General features: G+C 45.7%; 1 protein-coding gene across 1 annotated transcript in view; it reads left to right on the top strand.

Moving 5' to 3' along the window:
- The window catches only part of LOC141141285 (kinesin-like protein KIF28P), a 94,331-nt gene that overhangs the window by 64,600 nt on the left and 13,089 nt on the right, over positions 1–16,642 (top strand). Inside the window, 3 exon segments of the mRNA XM_073628959.1 lie at positions 8,921–9,039; positions 10,280–10,387; positions 10,913–11,184. Of these exon segments, the coding sequence (XP_073485060.1) occupies positions 8,921–9,039; positions 10,280–10,387; positions 10,913–11,184 (499 nt within the window).

Below are 16,642 nucleotides of genomic sequence, written 5' to 3' on the forward strand. Positions count from 1 at the left end.
TCACAGAGGGAGCAGAGGATGAAACATCTTCGGGAGGCCTTGCAGAAAGGTCTGTGCAACGCGTTCCCAGAGACTGGGAGGTTACAAACTCCTGTTTCTGGACAACGTGTTGCTGAGGCTTCGGTCAGTCAAAGAAGGAGCGGTGGAGAAGGTGGCCGTCTGACCGATGCGTTCAGACAATTTTTTGGTCTGCAGCCCCAAGGTATGATCGGTTCCAGCAACCATCGCCAGCGTCTGTTTTACATGGTGCAGGAATACCTAGGGGCAAGATCAGACTTGGACACCTTTCCCACCGAAAATCCTCTGGGTTACTGGGTCTTGAGGATGGATCACTGGCCAGAGCTTGCACAGTATGCAATTGAGCTACTGGCCTGTCCTGCATCCAGCGTTCTTTCGGAACGCACATTCAGTGCTGCTGGAGGCGTGGTAACCGATCACAGGGTGCGTCTGTCCACCGACTCAGTCGATCGACTGACCTTCATAAAAATGAATCAGTCTTGGATCACCACCAGCTACCAAGCACCTGATGCTGATGTAACCGAATAATTTTTTTTGAAATCTCAGATCCCTTCAAAGACTGCCTATGCTGATGCTGAGTGACTATCCCTGAGTAATTATCCTCTTCCTCCTCAATCATCATGCTGATAGCTTGTAAGAACATTTTTGGTTCTGGGCGCCACCACCAGTGCCTAAGGTACAATTTTTCAGCCCCTGTTTAACAGGGGCGTGTAATTACAATTTTTGATGCAATACTTTGCAGCAGGGCTTGTTCCTGCGTTCCAACTAGAGTGTCTGTGAGGGGTTGCAGTGTTGTGGCACCAGCCCCAGTGCCTAAGGCCCAATTTTTCTGCCCCTGTTTAACAGGGGCGTGTAATTACAATTTTTGATGCAATACTTTGCAGCAGGGCTCGTTCCTGCGTTCCAACTAGAGTGTCTGTGAGGGGTTGCAGTGTTGTGGCACCAGCACCACCACCACCACCACCAAAGGCCCAATTTTTCTGCCCCTGTTCAACAGGGGCATGTAATTACAATTCTTGATCTAATATTTCACAGCAGGGCCCATTTCTGCACCCACCAAGAGCGAGTGAGGACTTACAGTGATGTGGCACCAGCACCACCACCACCGCCACCAAAGGCCCAGTTTTTCTGCCCCTGTTCAACAGGGGCATGTAATTACAATTCTTGATCTAATATTTCACAGCAGGGCCCTGTGAGGGCTTACAGTGTTGTGGCCACAACAACACCTAAGGCACAAATTTCTGCTGAGTATATAGGGCAGGCCCCTACTTTCAAACATCTAACTTACAAACGACTCCTACTTGCAAACGGAAGGAGACAACAGGAAGTGAGATGAAATCTACCCCTAGGAAGGGAAATTCTCTCCTGTAAGAGTTAATATGGGAAAAACATTTCTCCTTTCCACTGATGCTTTCCAATCCTTGTTCCACAAAAAAAAAAACAAATTCTCAAAAAGCATTTGTCATTGGGACAAAAAGTGAGGTGAAATCTTCTAAAGAGGAGGAAAGACAGCAAAACAAATGTCACAGGGGTGATAACCCTTCCCTTTGTTTTCCAAAAAGCTTAAAAAAGATTTTTTGGCTGGAGCTAAACACGTTAAAAATGTACCCGTTCAAAATGACAAACAGATTCTACTTAACAACAAACCTACAGTCCCTGTCTTGTTTGCACCGCCTGTATACTGCTGTTCAGAGTATATAGGGCCTGGTGGCCCCACACCTTTCCTTATTTTAATTTGGGTGCGGGGTTCCCCTTAATATCCATACAAGACCCAAAAGGCCTGGTAATGGACTGGGGGGTACCCATGGTGTTTGTCTCACTGATTTTCATCCATATTGCCAGGACCGGACATTACATTAAACCCGCAAGCAGTTTTAAATGAGATTTTTTCCTTTAAAAATGACATTTGGTGCAGGGACTGTTCTAAACACGGGAAACACGCGCCACTTTACAGGCATACTATAGACACCCCCCAGGTACGATATTTAAAGGAATATTTCACTTTTTTTTTTTTTTACTTTAAGCATCATTAAAATCACTGCTCCCGAAAAAACGGCCATTTTTAAAAGTTTTTTTTGCATTGATACATGTCCCCTGGGGTAGGACCCGGGTCCCCAAACCCTTTTTAGGACAATACCATGCAAATTAGCCTTTAAAATGAGCACTTTTGATTTCGAACGTTCGAGTCCCATAGACGTCAATGGGGTTCTAACGTTCGTGCGAACTTTCGGTCCGTTCGCAGGTTCTGGTGCGAACCGAACCGCGGGGTGTTCGGCTCATCCCTACTCACCACTGGTATAACCAAGAGATATAAGAAACCAGCAGGTGGCACAGCCTACCAGACTGGATATAACTGAATATCTCTTCTGGGGGGACTAGCCTTTTAAAAAGTAATTCCACCTACATAAAATGAAATCAAGTTGCTGCATACGCTATTTTGGTATTTTCTGCAGACAAAAATTACTGTGGACTGTATTCCAACTGCATAGACAGTCCAAAATCAAGGTAATCCTATGGGCATAGTTGTCATTATTGCAGTGCATCACAGAGCATCACAGAGCATCACAGTGCACATAGAAGCCAAAGGAAAGAAAGAAGCGACCTCACAGGTCAAATGTAGATAAAAACGCTCATCAGCTGCATGTAAATGCATGCATACATGCAAGGAAAAAACGTGCACTAGATGTAGTTTTTAGTGTGAATTGGGCCCTAAATCATGACAATAATGTAAACATGTACAGAACAAATCCACAAAAATCCTGCCCGTGTGGATGGCTAACTGTTTTCTTATTTGTTTCTTATGCTTATCTCAGAAATCCCAGCAGTGGATCCACAGGCTGTTAGGCAACAGGCAAATAAGCAGCTACTAGACAGCAGCCTTCATATTTATCGTGTTTCTCGTTGATCTAAGCCCACTTTCTTCACCTCATTTCTCACCCCAGCCTGGAGTGTTCTGCTTCTTCATCTGGTACATGGTACCACTCTGATATCATGTACTTGGTTAGAGGCCAAGATGATAAGAGGGCTTTTCTTAAACATCTCAGCCAAACACCCCTGTAATGGAGAACAAGTGAAAGAAGGGGCATAGAGAGGTTGGTTTGACTGTGAGGTGCACATGCAGACTGATTAGAGGATGAACAAGGAGCAAGGCTGCAGGAGGGGTTATCGTCGTGAAGCCCATAACATAATAAAAGTGTGGTCTGAGACCAACCATGATCAATAATTGAGGAGGTAGGCAATAAGGAAGGCAGAAGGCATAGTTGTGGTCTGAAGGCAGGCTGAGGAAGAAAGGGAGAAGACGGAGTTGTGGTCTGGAGGCAGGCCGAGGTCACACCAGGAAATTAGCAGAGAAGGGCTGCAGTCAGGTATTAGCCAAGTCAGCAGGCAAATGAAGATGAGGTCAGAATCAAGCTGGGTTAAAACAGGGAATTAGAGCAGAGACATGTGCAGGAGCAGGCCGAGGCAGCAACAGGTAAGCAGATCACAGGAACAGGTTGCAGGGTAACAGCAGAAAACCATTCAGCAACATCTTGGCTTAGCCTTATTCTTATATAGGTCATCAGGTTCCAAGACTGGTATAAGATATGCGTGCCCGTGCGCCTGCATGCCTATTTGTCCATGCAACTTGTCCATGTGAATCAGCATTCATATGAATTTGTATGTTCCCACAAACATGCGTGCGCACACAAACAGCTGACAAAAAAAACTTGTTCTGTACATTGGTGCATGCGCGCGTTCTTTTCTGATGCTGTCTGACATCTGCACATACATGTCGGGGGTTTGCAGAGAGTTGGGATCCTGTATATCTGTCCAGTTTGCTCACGGTAACATTAGCCCTGGAATGGTTTTAGGTGGAAGCTTTCATTCTTGTTCTTAAACACCACTAACTTTTCTTTCCTTCTATAGCTATGCATAGTACCTTCTGTTTGGTATTTCTCAATCTGCTGGCGTTTTAGGAAAGCAGTATAAAAGGCTGCTGTAAAATGTAAATTTCTCTTTCGTTCATTGACGGACACAGCTCTCTATTATTCAGAACTGCAGGTTTATATGGCCCTCTACAGGAGTAGGACACTAGGCAGAAAAAAGACTTGGCTACGCCTCTGGGCAGTCCTAGATGGTATACATCCCCCTCTCTGCAAAAGGCCTTCATTTTTTTTCTGCCTAGTCAGGAGGAAGGACCTAGTTCCCTGCCGGGATCTCTGGTCCTGGCATTTTTTTCCTTTTACATGGCATTTTTTCTCCTGTTTTTGTATTGTGAAATCTACAATCAACTGTCAGACTGGGTGACAGTCTGAATATCTAGCTCAGTGGTCCCTCCAGTCTGGTCAGTGAGCACGCACAGACCAGAGCTCCACGCTTGGTCTGCGAGTGGACACGGGCCCCTCCCTGGGACGGTCAGACCTGTGGGTTCCCCTCTTTCCCCTCATATCCCCCTTTTGGTGGTCCCTGTGGGTCATCTTGGTACCCCCCGACCCTCCTTCCCTCCCCCTTCCTCTGGGGTAGCGTGGTGGGTGGGTAAGTGGCAGGGGATGGTGTGCTGCACTGTACTGGTGGTGGGAGGGGCGCGCCGCCGGTGGATGGGCTTTATGGCTGGGGGGCGGCGTTGTCTGATGATGGTGGTCCCATGCCTGGATCCCCCACTCCACTGTAGCTAATGTCAGGGCTCCAGGGATCCCTCCTGGGTCCCTGGGAGCCTTGTGGATGCTGCGGGTGGCCATTTTGCCATAGCCGGCACTATTTCCTTGGGGCCTATGTAATTCTAATGGCCAGCAGCCATGTTTGTGTAGTCCGGTGGTCATGTTTGGTTGGTCCGGCATGCTTGTAGAACGGTGACCATGACAGTGGAGCCTCTGGATGGTGTTTTTGGCTATGGGAGCTCCTCCTTTTCCCCTGGCGTTGACCCCTGGTTTTTATCTTTCCATTGGACCCAGCATGTGGAGCTGAGCTGCCTCATCTGACTTGTCAGATCCTGAATCTGCCTCTGCCGCCGTGGATGTGGCCCGTCCTGCAGGGTTTGTAGCCATGCTTCCTGATCTATCAGATAGTGAGGATGATTCCCCCACACCTGTTGCTGCGCACGAGAAGGTGCTGGTTGACGCACTGATTACCTCTGTGCTGGAGACTTTAAAAATGGAGGATGCAGCTGAGGCTGCGGCGGAGGTGCCTGTTCCCTTTGGCACCCACAAGCCGTCTTGCATGGCAAAAGTATTTCCTTATCCCTCCTATTTTGACAAGCTTGTCTATAATGGATGTGAGTGTCTAAAATGCCCCTTTGTGGTTCCTAAACACTTTGCTGTGAGGTACCCCTTTGAAGAGTCACTTCTCAAGAAGTGGACTGTCCCACCAGTGGTGGATCGCCCTGTCTCCAGGTTGAACAAGGCAACCATGGTTCCGGTAGATGGTCTTCCCTCCGGACTTGCATGCGGGTGCTGGGCCTAATGTTGTCTACCTTTGAGGTGGTTCCATTTGCACAGTTCCATACGAGGTTCCTGGTAAAATGGGACAAGTGTCCGAGGTCTCTGGACAATCAGATTCGGCTGAGCCGGGAAACCAAGGGGTCCCTGGTCTAGCTGCTTCGCTCTCCAGCTCTTCGGCAGGGCAAATCCTTTCTACCTTTGTATTGGACAGTGGTCGCCACAGATGCCAGTCTGTCTGGGTGGGGAGGTGTCCTGGAACTGAGCTCCGCTTAGGGTTGTTGGACGCTGGGAGAGTCCAGACTGTCGATCAATGTCTTGGAGCTTTTGCTGATCAGGCTGTGCTTGGATCGCTGGACAAATCCACCCCGGGGGCTCCCGGTATGAATCCAGTTGGACAATGAGTGGCCTATATCAATCACCAGGGTGGACCAAAGAGTGTGTTGGCAGCCCTGGAAGTGGCCAGCATGCCTTGGTGGGTAGAACGCTTCGTTCCAGCCCTCTCCGCCGTGCATATTACAGGAGTGGAAAACTGGCAAGCGGAGTATCTCAGCCAGCAGGCATTGGACCGAGGAGAGTGGTCCCTTCACCCAGACATGTTAAGTCAGATATGTCTCCGGTGGGGCACCCCCTGAGGTGGATCTGTTGGTGTCTCGGCTCAACAGAAAGGTACAGAGGTTTGTGGCAAGGGCAAGGTCAGGGGATCCTCTGGCGGATGCCACAGATGCTCAGGTGGCCCCTTGGGACTAGTATCGTCTGATCTACGCCTTTCCTCCTCTCAAGCTACTACCGCTGCTTTTGCGCAGGATCGAGGCCAAAGGGATTCCGATCATTCTGGTGGCCCCAGACGGGCCTCGCTGGTCTTGGTACGCTGACCTGGTGTGACTGGTCGCCGAAATCCCTTGGAGACTGCCTCTCAGGAAGGATGTACTATCCCAAGGGCCGATCTTTCATCCTGCTTTACAGTCGCTGGCTTTGACAGCTTGGCTGTTGAAATCCAGGGGCTGAAGGATAGAGGTTTGCCTGGGTCGGTGATTCTGACACTGCTGAAGGCTAGAAAGTCTACCTCTAGAAAGATCTACCATCGTACATGGAAAGCGTATATTTTGTTATGTGAGTTGACCGGGGTTCACCCTCGCTCTTTTTCGGTGGCCCGAATTTTAACCTTCCTCCAACAAGGTGTCGAGCAGAAATTGGCCTTGAGTACTATCAAGGGCCAGGTGTTGGCCTTGGCGGTTCTTTTTTCAGCGACCCCTGGCCATGCACTCCCTGGTGCGTACCTTTATTCAAGGGATTCGACATCTGACTCCATCGGTGCGGTCTCCTCTACCACTGTGAGATCTGAACTTGGTGCTTTCAGTTCTCCAGAGGCCTCCCTTTGAAAGTATTCAGGAGATTCCCCTGCTTACGCTGGCCCAGAAGGTGACCTTTCTGGTGGCTATCACCTCTACTCGCAGGGTGTTGGAGCTGGCAGCCTTATCTTGTCGTACCCCCTACTTGGTTGTCCACAAAGATAAGGTGGTTCTTCCCCCATGTCTGTCATTCCTTCATAAGGTAGTCTCTGATTTCCATTTGAATGGAGACATTGCATTGCCTTCCCTTTGTCCCAGGCCCAAACATCCTAAGGAATTTGTTTTGCATGCCCTGGACCTGGTTCGGGCGATTTGGGTGTATTTGGCGGCCACTGAGTCTTTTCAGAGGTCAGACTCACTGTTTGTGATCATGGCTGGGCCAAGAAAAGGGCTGTCCACTTCTTCTGCTACCATTTCCAGATGGATCAGACAGACGGTGACTCAGGCCTATTCTATCAAAGGTCAGGTTCCTCCTTTCCGTGTAACGGTGCACTCTACTCGGGCTCTTAGTGCTTCTTGGGCCTTCTGTCATCAGGCATTAGTGGTTTGCAAGGCAGGCCACTTGGTCGTAGGTGCACACTTTCACAAAATTATACAAAGTTGATGTGTTGGCATCTGCTGATGCTTCCTTTGGCCGCAAAGTTTTGCAGGCTGCTGTTTGGAGGGTCTTTTCCCTCTTTGGGGATGTATTGTTCAGGTTGGACTCAAGTTTTTTTTGTTAAACTCCGGTTTACCTGGTTGGCTATTGTGTTTAGCCTTGGGATTTTTGATGTCCCACCCCTCATGTTTGGCACTGCTTGGGGACGTCCCTATGGTTCTGAATAATCGAGAACTGTGTCCATCAATAAACAAAAGAGAAAATGGGATTTTTGTACTTACCGTAAAATCCATTTCTTTGAGTTAATTGACAGACACAGCACCCACCCCTCTATGAAGTTTTAATACTTCTGCTTGTTACTAAACTGAAAGCCTATAGCAGAGAGGGGGATGTATACCATCTAGGACTGCCCATAGGCGTAGCCAAGTCTTTTTTCTGCCTAGTGTCCTACTCCTGTAGGAGGCAATATAACCCTGTGGTTCTGAATAATGGAGAGCTGTGTCCATCAATGAACTCAGACAAATGGATTTTAGAGTAAGTACAAAAATCCCATTATTTAACAACTGTAGCCTAAGTGATTTTGAACTGTGGTTGTAGGTGGAGTCTGGTGGGCTGAATGAGCCCCTGGCTTCCTATATGTCTTAAATGAGGTGTCTCAAACTGGCGGCCCTCCAGCTGTTGCAAAACTACAAGTCCCATGAGGCATTGCAAGACTGACAGTTATAAGCATGACTCCCAAGGCAGAGGCATGGTGGGACTTGTAGTTATACAACAGCTGGAGGGCTGCCAGTTTGAGATTCCTGTCTTAGATACACCCAACAGTCCCTTTAAAACAACTCTAAAAAGAAGCCCAGTTGGCAAAAAAAAGCGTTAATATTTATACTTGTCTGTCTCCTCTCCTGCACCATTGAACTTCTCTGTCTTAAAGAGATGCTAATAATCTTCTGGATCTAGCATTTTTGGGAGTGTCAAGTGCTTGTAAACCCCACTGCGTTCTGAAGTTTTATTCTCTGACCCTTATGTCCCTACAGGACAGAGTAGTGACATGAGGGCGGGTGTACAAAACCACAGAGCACAGCGAAGGATGGTGGCATCCAACACTACTGCAAGTGTGGCAAATGCTGAAGATTCTTCAGGCTTATCTCTTGAAGACAGCAGAGTTTGGAGCAGGAAGGTTCATTCTTAAGCTGTATGTAAAGACAATTCCTATTTTTTTTATCAGGTTAGGGAAAAGGGTTAGACTCTCAGTAAAGTTTTTTTTCTGTCTGTGTCCCTGCTGGGGAAATTCGCCACTCTTATTTGTTCTGGTGACCACTGTAACGCAGACAGAATGTGAAAAGAGAAAAAAAAACTTTAGTTGTTAGATTTCCTGTTGTATCTCCAGGACAGAAAGTCTCCCCAATGGGACACAGACAGCAAAAACTAACCTTGGCTATACATATTCATTGCAGTCTGGTCTTTTTATGTATTTTTTAATAGCAAGAGAGTAGCTTTAAATATGAGCCTTTCTGGTTCAATTAATTCTTCTTTCCATCCAGGTGCTATAAGCAGTAAAGATGGCAAACCTGACCCAAGTGTCCTGGCTGTCTTTCATGACTATATTAAACTGATGCCCCTGGTAGCTGAAGTAAATCAGATGAGTGAAGAGTTATCCAAGGTAAGCAATGCACGTCAATGACAACAAACAACTCCTTAGACTATTTGCTTCTAACTATAGCTTTACTGAAAGCTTGGGTGGAAGTAATATTACCCTTTTCCCCTTTATTTGTATTTTTTGAAGGAGGCAACATTACAAAAGTATACAAAAATAATTTCTTGCGCAAAAAGTGTCACCAAATAGTAAAAAATAATAATTTCTCAATGACAGCTGCACTCACAAAATGTCCACATAAACATTATACATATTAATATCAATGAAAAACATGTTACGCTATCAATATAAAGTACATCAATTCAATCAAGTAAGAAATTCATATCTATCAAAAACTGTAAATAAGCATCTGTTAAACATTTATAAATAATCCAGTAAAGTCCATCAGAAAAATCATGAAAAGAAGTGCTCTTGTGCAAAAAGTAAATTTATACTTGTAACAAAAATTCATGTTTCAGTGTGGATAGCAAAATCTTCACGCCCAAAGTGCACACCCAACTCTCAAACCACTTATCAGCTATTCTGATCCCAAGATGAGGGTCTGGCTGCTAAGATTCCTGGATGGGTTATCATACAACCAGGATGTTCAACAGTGGGCTTGGCTACTCTGACCCCAAGATGGGGGTCTGGCTGCACTTTATCCCAGTATCCCCATGGGATGGAAGGATACCAGGAGCCAAAATTCCAGGATGGGTTACCATACCATTTGAACATCCTGGTCATATGGTAACCCATCCTTGAATCTTGGCTCCTGATATCCATCCATCTCATGGGGAGACTGGGATAAAGTGCAGCCAGACCCCTATCTTGGGGTCAGAATAGTTGGTAAGCGGCTTGAGAGTTCGTGTGCACTTTTGGGTGTGAAGATTTTGCTATCTAAACTGAAATATGGATTTTTGTTGATACACAAATATAAATAAACTTTTTGCACAAGAGCACCTCTCTTATTTTTTTTCTGATGGACTTTACTGGATTATTTATGAATGTTTTTTAACACATTCTTATTTACAGTTTTTAATATATATGAATTTCAGCAATGTATGCACTCGATATTGATAGCGCCACACGTTTTTCATTATTACAAAAGTATAACATACATCTGAATGTCACAACATTTATGAACAGCCAGACTTCAGGAAAGGCTGACACATGTTTTGAAGATATACAAAGAAGGAATGACGAAAATAATGTGTGTGTATTTGGAACTCAAATCCGATGAATGATGGTATTTTTACATTTTGTGCAGGATCTGAAATTTGAGCTAAAGGTAAAAAATCTGGCTCTGACGGATTCCAGAGGGTATGATCTTCAGAAAGACATTGTGATAAAAGTTACCAGCACAAAAACCCAACAGGTATCATCACAATATATGTATGAATATGTTGCTGAATGCAAGAAAACAGCTCACAGCTCAATATTCTATATAATGCTCATACTCTTGTACAATTTTTATTAATGTCTTTCATACAGTACTTTGTGTTTGTGCTTCTTTAATACACACACATTGCTATCTTTTCCATTACCATTCAATGTATTGGGGTGTCATTTTACTACACGTTGCATAACTGAATGTGCCCTAAATATATATTTTAGTTTTCTCTTGTGTTTTGTTTCTCCTATTACAGAAGGGTAGATATATTTAAATTGAGGTAGAACACCAAAAAAAGAAAAATAAAGCTTTCATTTTCTATTTTTTTTTCCTCTATTTATTGCACCATTTTTCCTTACTCCAAATTGCCTCACTTCCTGACAGTCTGTGCAATACAGATAGAACACAAACCTCTAAACATCCCTTTCATTTTCGTAGATCCGTCTACATACAGAGAGGCCATCTTTTATCTTTTCTGCCATTAATAATATCATATTTGTTGGATTTGAGGTATGGATGTGGTCAAAATCCAAGTTCATCAATAGGAAGTTTCTGATGGAAGAATTGTATCAGAGATTTCTGGATGGAGACATCAATTTTGACCGTAAAAGTGATCCATTCTGGGACCCGGTAGAGGTTATACATTTAGGATCCTCTCACATCTGGCTTCAGTCTTTAGCTTATTGTATGAAGCTGGAAGAACAGACAGAAGTTCTGGATTCCGAAGGGGCAGAGGAAGCCATTCTCATGATAAATATTACCCCCTGTTCCAGCTGTGGAAGGTACTTTTATGCTCATGTTGGTGTACACAAATATTAAAATGTTTCAAAAGCTTTGGGGCTACAAGCAGTGAACCTTTGTACATTGTTTAGTTGATCCAAACAATAAACTGAATTGTTGCTTGCTTGTCTCATATTAAATAAACCTGAAGAGATAAGGCTATATACCTGTACTATGCATTGTTTATTTTATTTAGTCAGTACTACATTTTGATCACATCACCACCAGGGCATAAAATATGTTCAAAGCTGGCAATACACTAGTAGTTTATAAACGAACATTTGTGTGAACATTCTTGCGAAAATTCTTAGTACATTTGAAGCCCTAATGAATGACATTCAAAAGTACTTCAAAATTTCATTTGCTTTTAACATTCAATAACTATTAAAAAAAACAAAACAAATGTACTTGGAATGAAAAATGAAATTTGAATGAAATTCTACTGGTGTGTGGCCAGCTGAAGGACTTTGTAGGTGGCAAAAACGGAAAATTGTATACTTACCTTCCATAATTTTCCTTTCCTGACGCACCCCATGGCAGCACACACAATGGGTTATGGCTCCGCCTCCACTACCTGATAGGACTGGTTAGCTATAAGTTTTGAAGAGGAGCCCACCTCTGTATTCTCAGTAACTATTCACCTTAGAAGGGTGGGATTTTGTGTGCTGCCATGGGGTGCGTCAGCAAAGGAAAATTACGGAAGGTAAGTATACAATTTTCCGTTTTCCTGACGCACCATGGCAGCACACACAATGGGAAATAACTTGCTACATGGGTGGGTGCTTTTAGAGCATTTTATTTACTCAGGTACAAGGTATAGGGGAGTTAGATTGAATGATTGATCTTCCGAACTCAACCGTAGTTAATTGAGCCGGATCTATTCTGTAGTGTGAAATAAACGTGGTTTTAGAAGACCAAGTTGCTGCCTTGCAAATAGTTTTACGCTGCCCAGGAGGTGGCCACTGCTCTAGTCGTGTGGGCTTTTAGGCCGTCCGGTATTGGGAGTGATTGTATAATGTACGTCCTCTTGATGGTTTTAATCAACCAAGTCGCTATTGTCCTTGGGGAAGCTGCTTGCCCTTTTCTTGGGCCATGCGGAATGACTAAGAGGTTTTCAACCTTCCTGAACGGTTCAGTAGCTTCAAGGTAGGAAACAATGGTAGACTTGACATCCAAGGGGTGTGGATGATCTTCATTAGAGCGGAAAACCGGAAGGTTGATTTCCGAGTTAAAGTGGAAGGAAGACGCCACTTTGGGTATAAACTGTTCTGAGGGCCTGAGGACAACTCTATCCGGATAAAGGACTAGATGTGGTTCTTTAATTAATAGGGCATGTATTTCTGAGACTCTTTTGGCAGACGTTATTGCGATCAGAAACGATAGTTTGAGCGTCAGGTCCCATAAGGATATTGACTCCAGGGGGAAGAAAGGTTCTTTTGATAAAGCTTCTAGGACGATGGACAAGTCCCAGGTTGGAAAGACTGGTTTCCTAGGTGGCCTTATTTTTATGCATGCTTTCAAGAACTGAACTATGAGTGTGTGCCCATCTAGTTCCCATCATTGCGGACAGTGCAGAGACCTGTACTTTAAGAGTGCTTGCACCCAGGCCCTTTTCTAGGCCCAGCTGCAAGAACTCCAAAATATGATAGACCGAAGGAGAGAGCGGATCCCAGGAATGTTGCTGGGCAAACGCGGTGTATCCCTCCCAGATCCTATTGTACGTGCCATTTGTTGATCTTTTCCTGGCCTGTTGTAGTGTGGTCACTACTCTGAGTGAACATCCTTTATCCAGCAGCCTTTCCCTTTCAACCTCCATGCCGTTAGGTGTAAACGTTCTGGTGACGGGTGCAGGAATCGGCCCTGAGAGAGTAGATCCGGGCTCAATGGGAGCGGAAGTGGTTCCTCTGTGTTTAACTGTAATACGGTCGTGAACCACGGCCTCCTTGGCCAGAAGGGCAGCACTGCTATGACCGTGGATGTTGAGTTCCTCAACCTGGCCAGAAATCTGGCTATTAGGGGAATCGGAGGAAAGATATAGCCTAGGTGGAAATCCCATGGGTGGTGAAGGCAATCGATCCCCGCTGCTGTCGGATAGTCGTTCCTCGCTAAGAATCGGAGACACTTGTTGTTCTCTGGGGTTGCCGCTAGATCTATATCGGGAATTCCCCATTTGCGGGTGATGAGAGCAAAAGCTTGGGGACTGAGAGACCACTCGTTGTTTGACACAAACATCCTGCTCAGGTCGTCCGCTAATTGGTTTTGTATACCTGGAACGTAGGTCGCCTTCAAGTCCGCAAGGTGAACATGAGCCCACTCGAGTATGGGTCGTACTTCTTTCATGAGCGTTCTGCTCCTGGTACCTCTCTGTTTGTGGATGTAGTTTACCGCTACCGTATTGTCCATACGTAAGAGGACCCTTTTCCCTGCCAGGAATGGTCCGAATGTTAGAATGGCCTGCCAGGCGGCTCTGAGCTCCAGGACATTGGAGACTATGCCCTGCGGGCGGAAAGACCAGCGCCCCTGCGTTCCGTGATGTTGGTAATGTGCTCCCCATCCCTGGAGGCTGGCATCTGTCGTGACTATTTCTGGCAATGGAGGAACTATGGGACGACAGCGTGTCAGATTGCTGACTCGTGTCCACCACCAAGCTGATCTTTTTACTGCCTGGCCGATGATTATTCGCTGTTTCATTGAAGACCCGTTCCATTGAGACAGGAAAGACCCTTGAGTTCCACTGGGACCACTGGACCATTAGGAAGGTTGAGGACATCGAGCCCAGGATGCTCAGACACATTCTGGCAGAAAGATGTTCTGCCGCCAAAAGGTTCTTTATCTTGTGAATCAATGGCCTTATCTTCTCTTGAGGTAGGCCCACCGTATTGGAGTTGGTGTCTAATTCTGCGCCTAAGAAGATCATTCTTTGCGTTGGGACTAGACTGCTCTTTTTCCAATTTATTATCCAGCCGAACTGTTGAAGTGTGGAAATTAAAATTGCTCGATGTTGGATGGCAATTTGTTGGCTGTCGGCCAGAAGGATGATATCGTCGAGGGTGCAACACCCTTAGCCCTTTTTCTCTTAGGAGTGCTATAATCGGTAGTAAGACCTTTGTAAAGGTTCTGGGGGCCGTAGATATCCCAAACGGAAGGCTTTGGAACTGATAATGCTGGGGACCTATTGCAAAGCGTAGGTATTTCTGGAAGGTTTGATGCACCGGTATATGCAGATAGGCGTCGGACAAATCGACCGAGAGCATCCAGTCCATTGTTCCTATTGCTAGTAATATGGACTGGAGACTCTCCATCTTGAAGGATTCGACTGAAATTGTTTCGTTTAGACCTTTCAAGTCTAGCACTGGCCTCAGGTCTCCCGTCTTTTTTGCCACCAGAAAAAGTGGAGAGTAAAATCCTAAGCCCCTCTGCTCCCGAGGTACTTCTATGATTGCTTGTTTTTGTGACAGTTCTTGAAAATAACTGGTCAGGATTTTTCGTTTTGGTAGAGAAGATGGTGTTCTGGTTGGTCTGAAGTGGTCTTTGGGAGGCTTGTGTTTGAATGACCATCTGTGACCCTCCTGGATGGTAGAAATCGTCCAGGAATCCTTTATTTGATTTGCCCATGTCTGAGTAAATCGCCTCAGCCTCGCTCCTACTAACGTGGGCTGGGCGTGCGCACCATCAAAAAGACTTCTGCTGTTCTCCTGAACTGGGGACTTTCGGCTTCTGCACCCTCACAAAGGACGATTGGGGGTTTCACCAATTTCGCTTGAATTCCTTCCCTGGTTTGTAAGATCTTGCCTCTCGGTACCTTTCTGGCAATTGGCGCCTAAATGGAGGATTTCTTTGTTGTCTGGGTCTTCTATCGGAAGGGATGAGGCCAGACTTTCCTCCCGTAACCTTTGAGATCGCTGTATCCAGTTTAGGACCAAATAAGTTGGTGCCATCGTAGGAAATTCTACACCAGGTAGATTTAGAGGTTGCATCTGCGACCCATGGTTTTAACCAGAGTGCCCTCCTTGACATTACTGAAGCCAACATCGCTCTTGCTGAAGATCTTATGATATCAACGGCCGCTTCAGCCACGAAGTCTCCCGCCAGACTTAGTTCTTGCATAGCTGATATGATCTTTTCCTGGTCTGCCGCTTCCAACAACAATTTTTCAATGTTGGCTGCCCAACAGGTAATTGCTCTGCCGACCGCTGCCAGAGTGATCGCTGGTCTGCATGCTCCCCCTGCTGCTGAATAGGCTTTCTTAAGGTCGAGGTCCATCTTTCGATCCATCACATCCCTAAAGGTTACAGCATCCTCGATCGGGAGAGTTACATGTCGGGCCAAACGCATTAATGAGGAATCTACTACAGGGGCTGAAATTAGCGGATTTACCATTGGTTCCCTTAATGGGTAGAGTTTCGCTATCCTGTTGTTTAGACCAGTTTTTTTATCTGGTTTCTGCCACTCATCCTTTATTAACTCCTCCAGCTCTTCAATAAAAGGAAAGGTTTCAGGATCCTTTTTTAGGTTAGGAAAATACTTTCTCAACTTGCGTGGTGCCTCCTTCTCCTCCTCCCAACCGATAGCCTCTTTCACTGATTTTGCGAAGGGATCTATAAGCGTAAAATCAAATGAAGTGGGTATTAGTATCTCGTCTTCTTCTGGGGATTCTTCCTGCAGAGTTTGAGAGGCTGCCGGAGAGAGATTCTGAGGTGTATAAGAGTTTGAGGCCACTGAAGCCTGTCTGATGGATTTGTGGGCTGCCACTTGCATGATCGATTCTTTCACTGATTCTCTTATTATATTGGATGCTTGCCTTGCATCCGATTCTTTTTCACGAGCTGCTTCCTCAAAACAGGCTTGGCAGACTAGTTTACCGGGAAGTGCAACTGCTCCGCAAACCCAGCAGGCATTGGCCGCAGTCCTCGTGAGGTTGACGGGATGAGGTCTCATCTCTATGGTGACGGGATGAGGTTCTTGACCTACTTCTCCTGGACTGGGAATGTTTTGAAGGTGAACGATCCCTGCGTTTGGAGTGCGTTGACCTTGATGATCTGCCAGAGCTGTCAAGATGATACAGCATTAGTGGCAAGGCTCTCTTTTACTCCTCTTCACTACTTACCTAATACTCATCCCCCCTTACCTTGTAGCACGTGGATGGTCTGCTGGAGCAGCGGCCTCCATGAAAGGAGATAGAGCGTGTCTGAAAGGAAAAGGGGATAGTGACAAAAGAAAAATGGTGTTTTGTTTTTTTTTTTTTGAAAACAGGAATTGCCATAAGTGATGCAGAGTGTAGCAAAAAGACATTCAGTACTTACTAGAGTCAGGGGACGTTAAAGGGAGCGCAAGGCAGCACTGTGGTGGGGTTTCTGAAGCTCAAAGAGGCTAAAATGACAATAATCCGATTTTTAAATAGACCGCCGTCGCGGCCGCTCTGACGTCACGCCCGCGCATGCGCAGTGATCGTCTGCGGCG

Source organism: Aquarana catesbeiana, linkage group LG04 (genome assembly GCF_042186555.1).
Source record: "Aquarana catesbeiana isolate 2022-GZ linkage group LG04, ASM4218655v1, whole genome shotgun sequence".
NCBI classification, from domain to species: domain Eukaryota; kingdom Metazoa; phylum Chordata; class Amphibia; order Anura; family Ranidae; genus Aquarana; species Aquarana catesbeiana.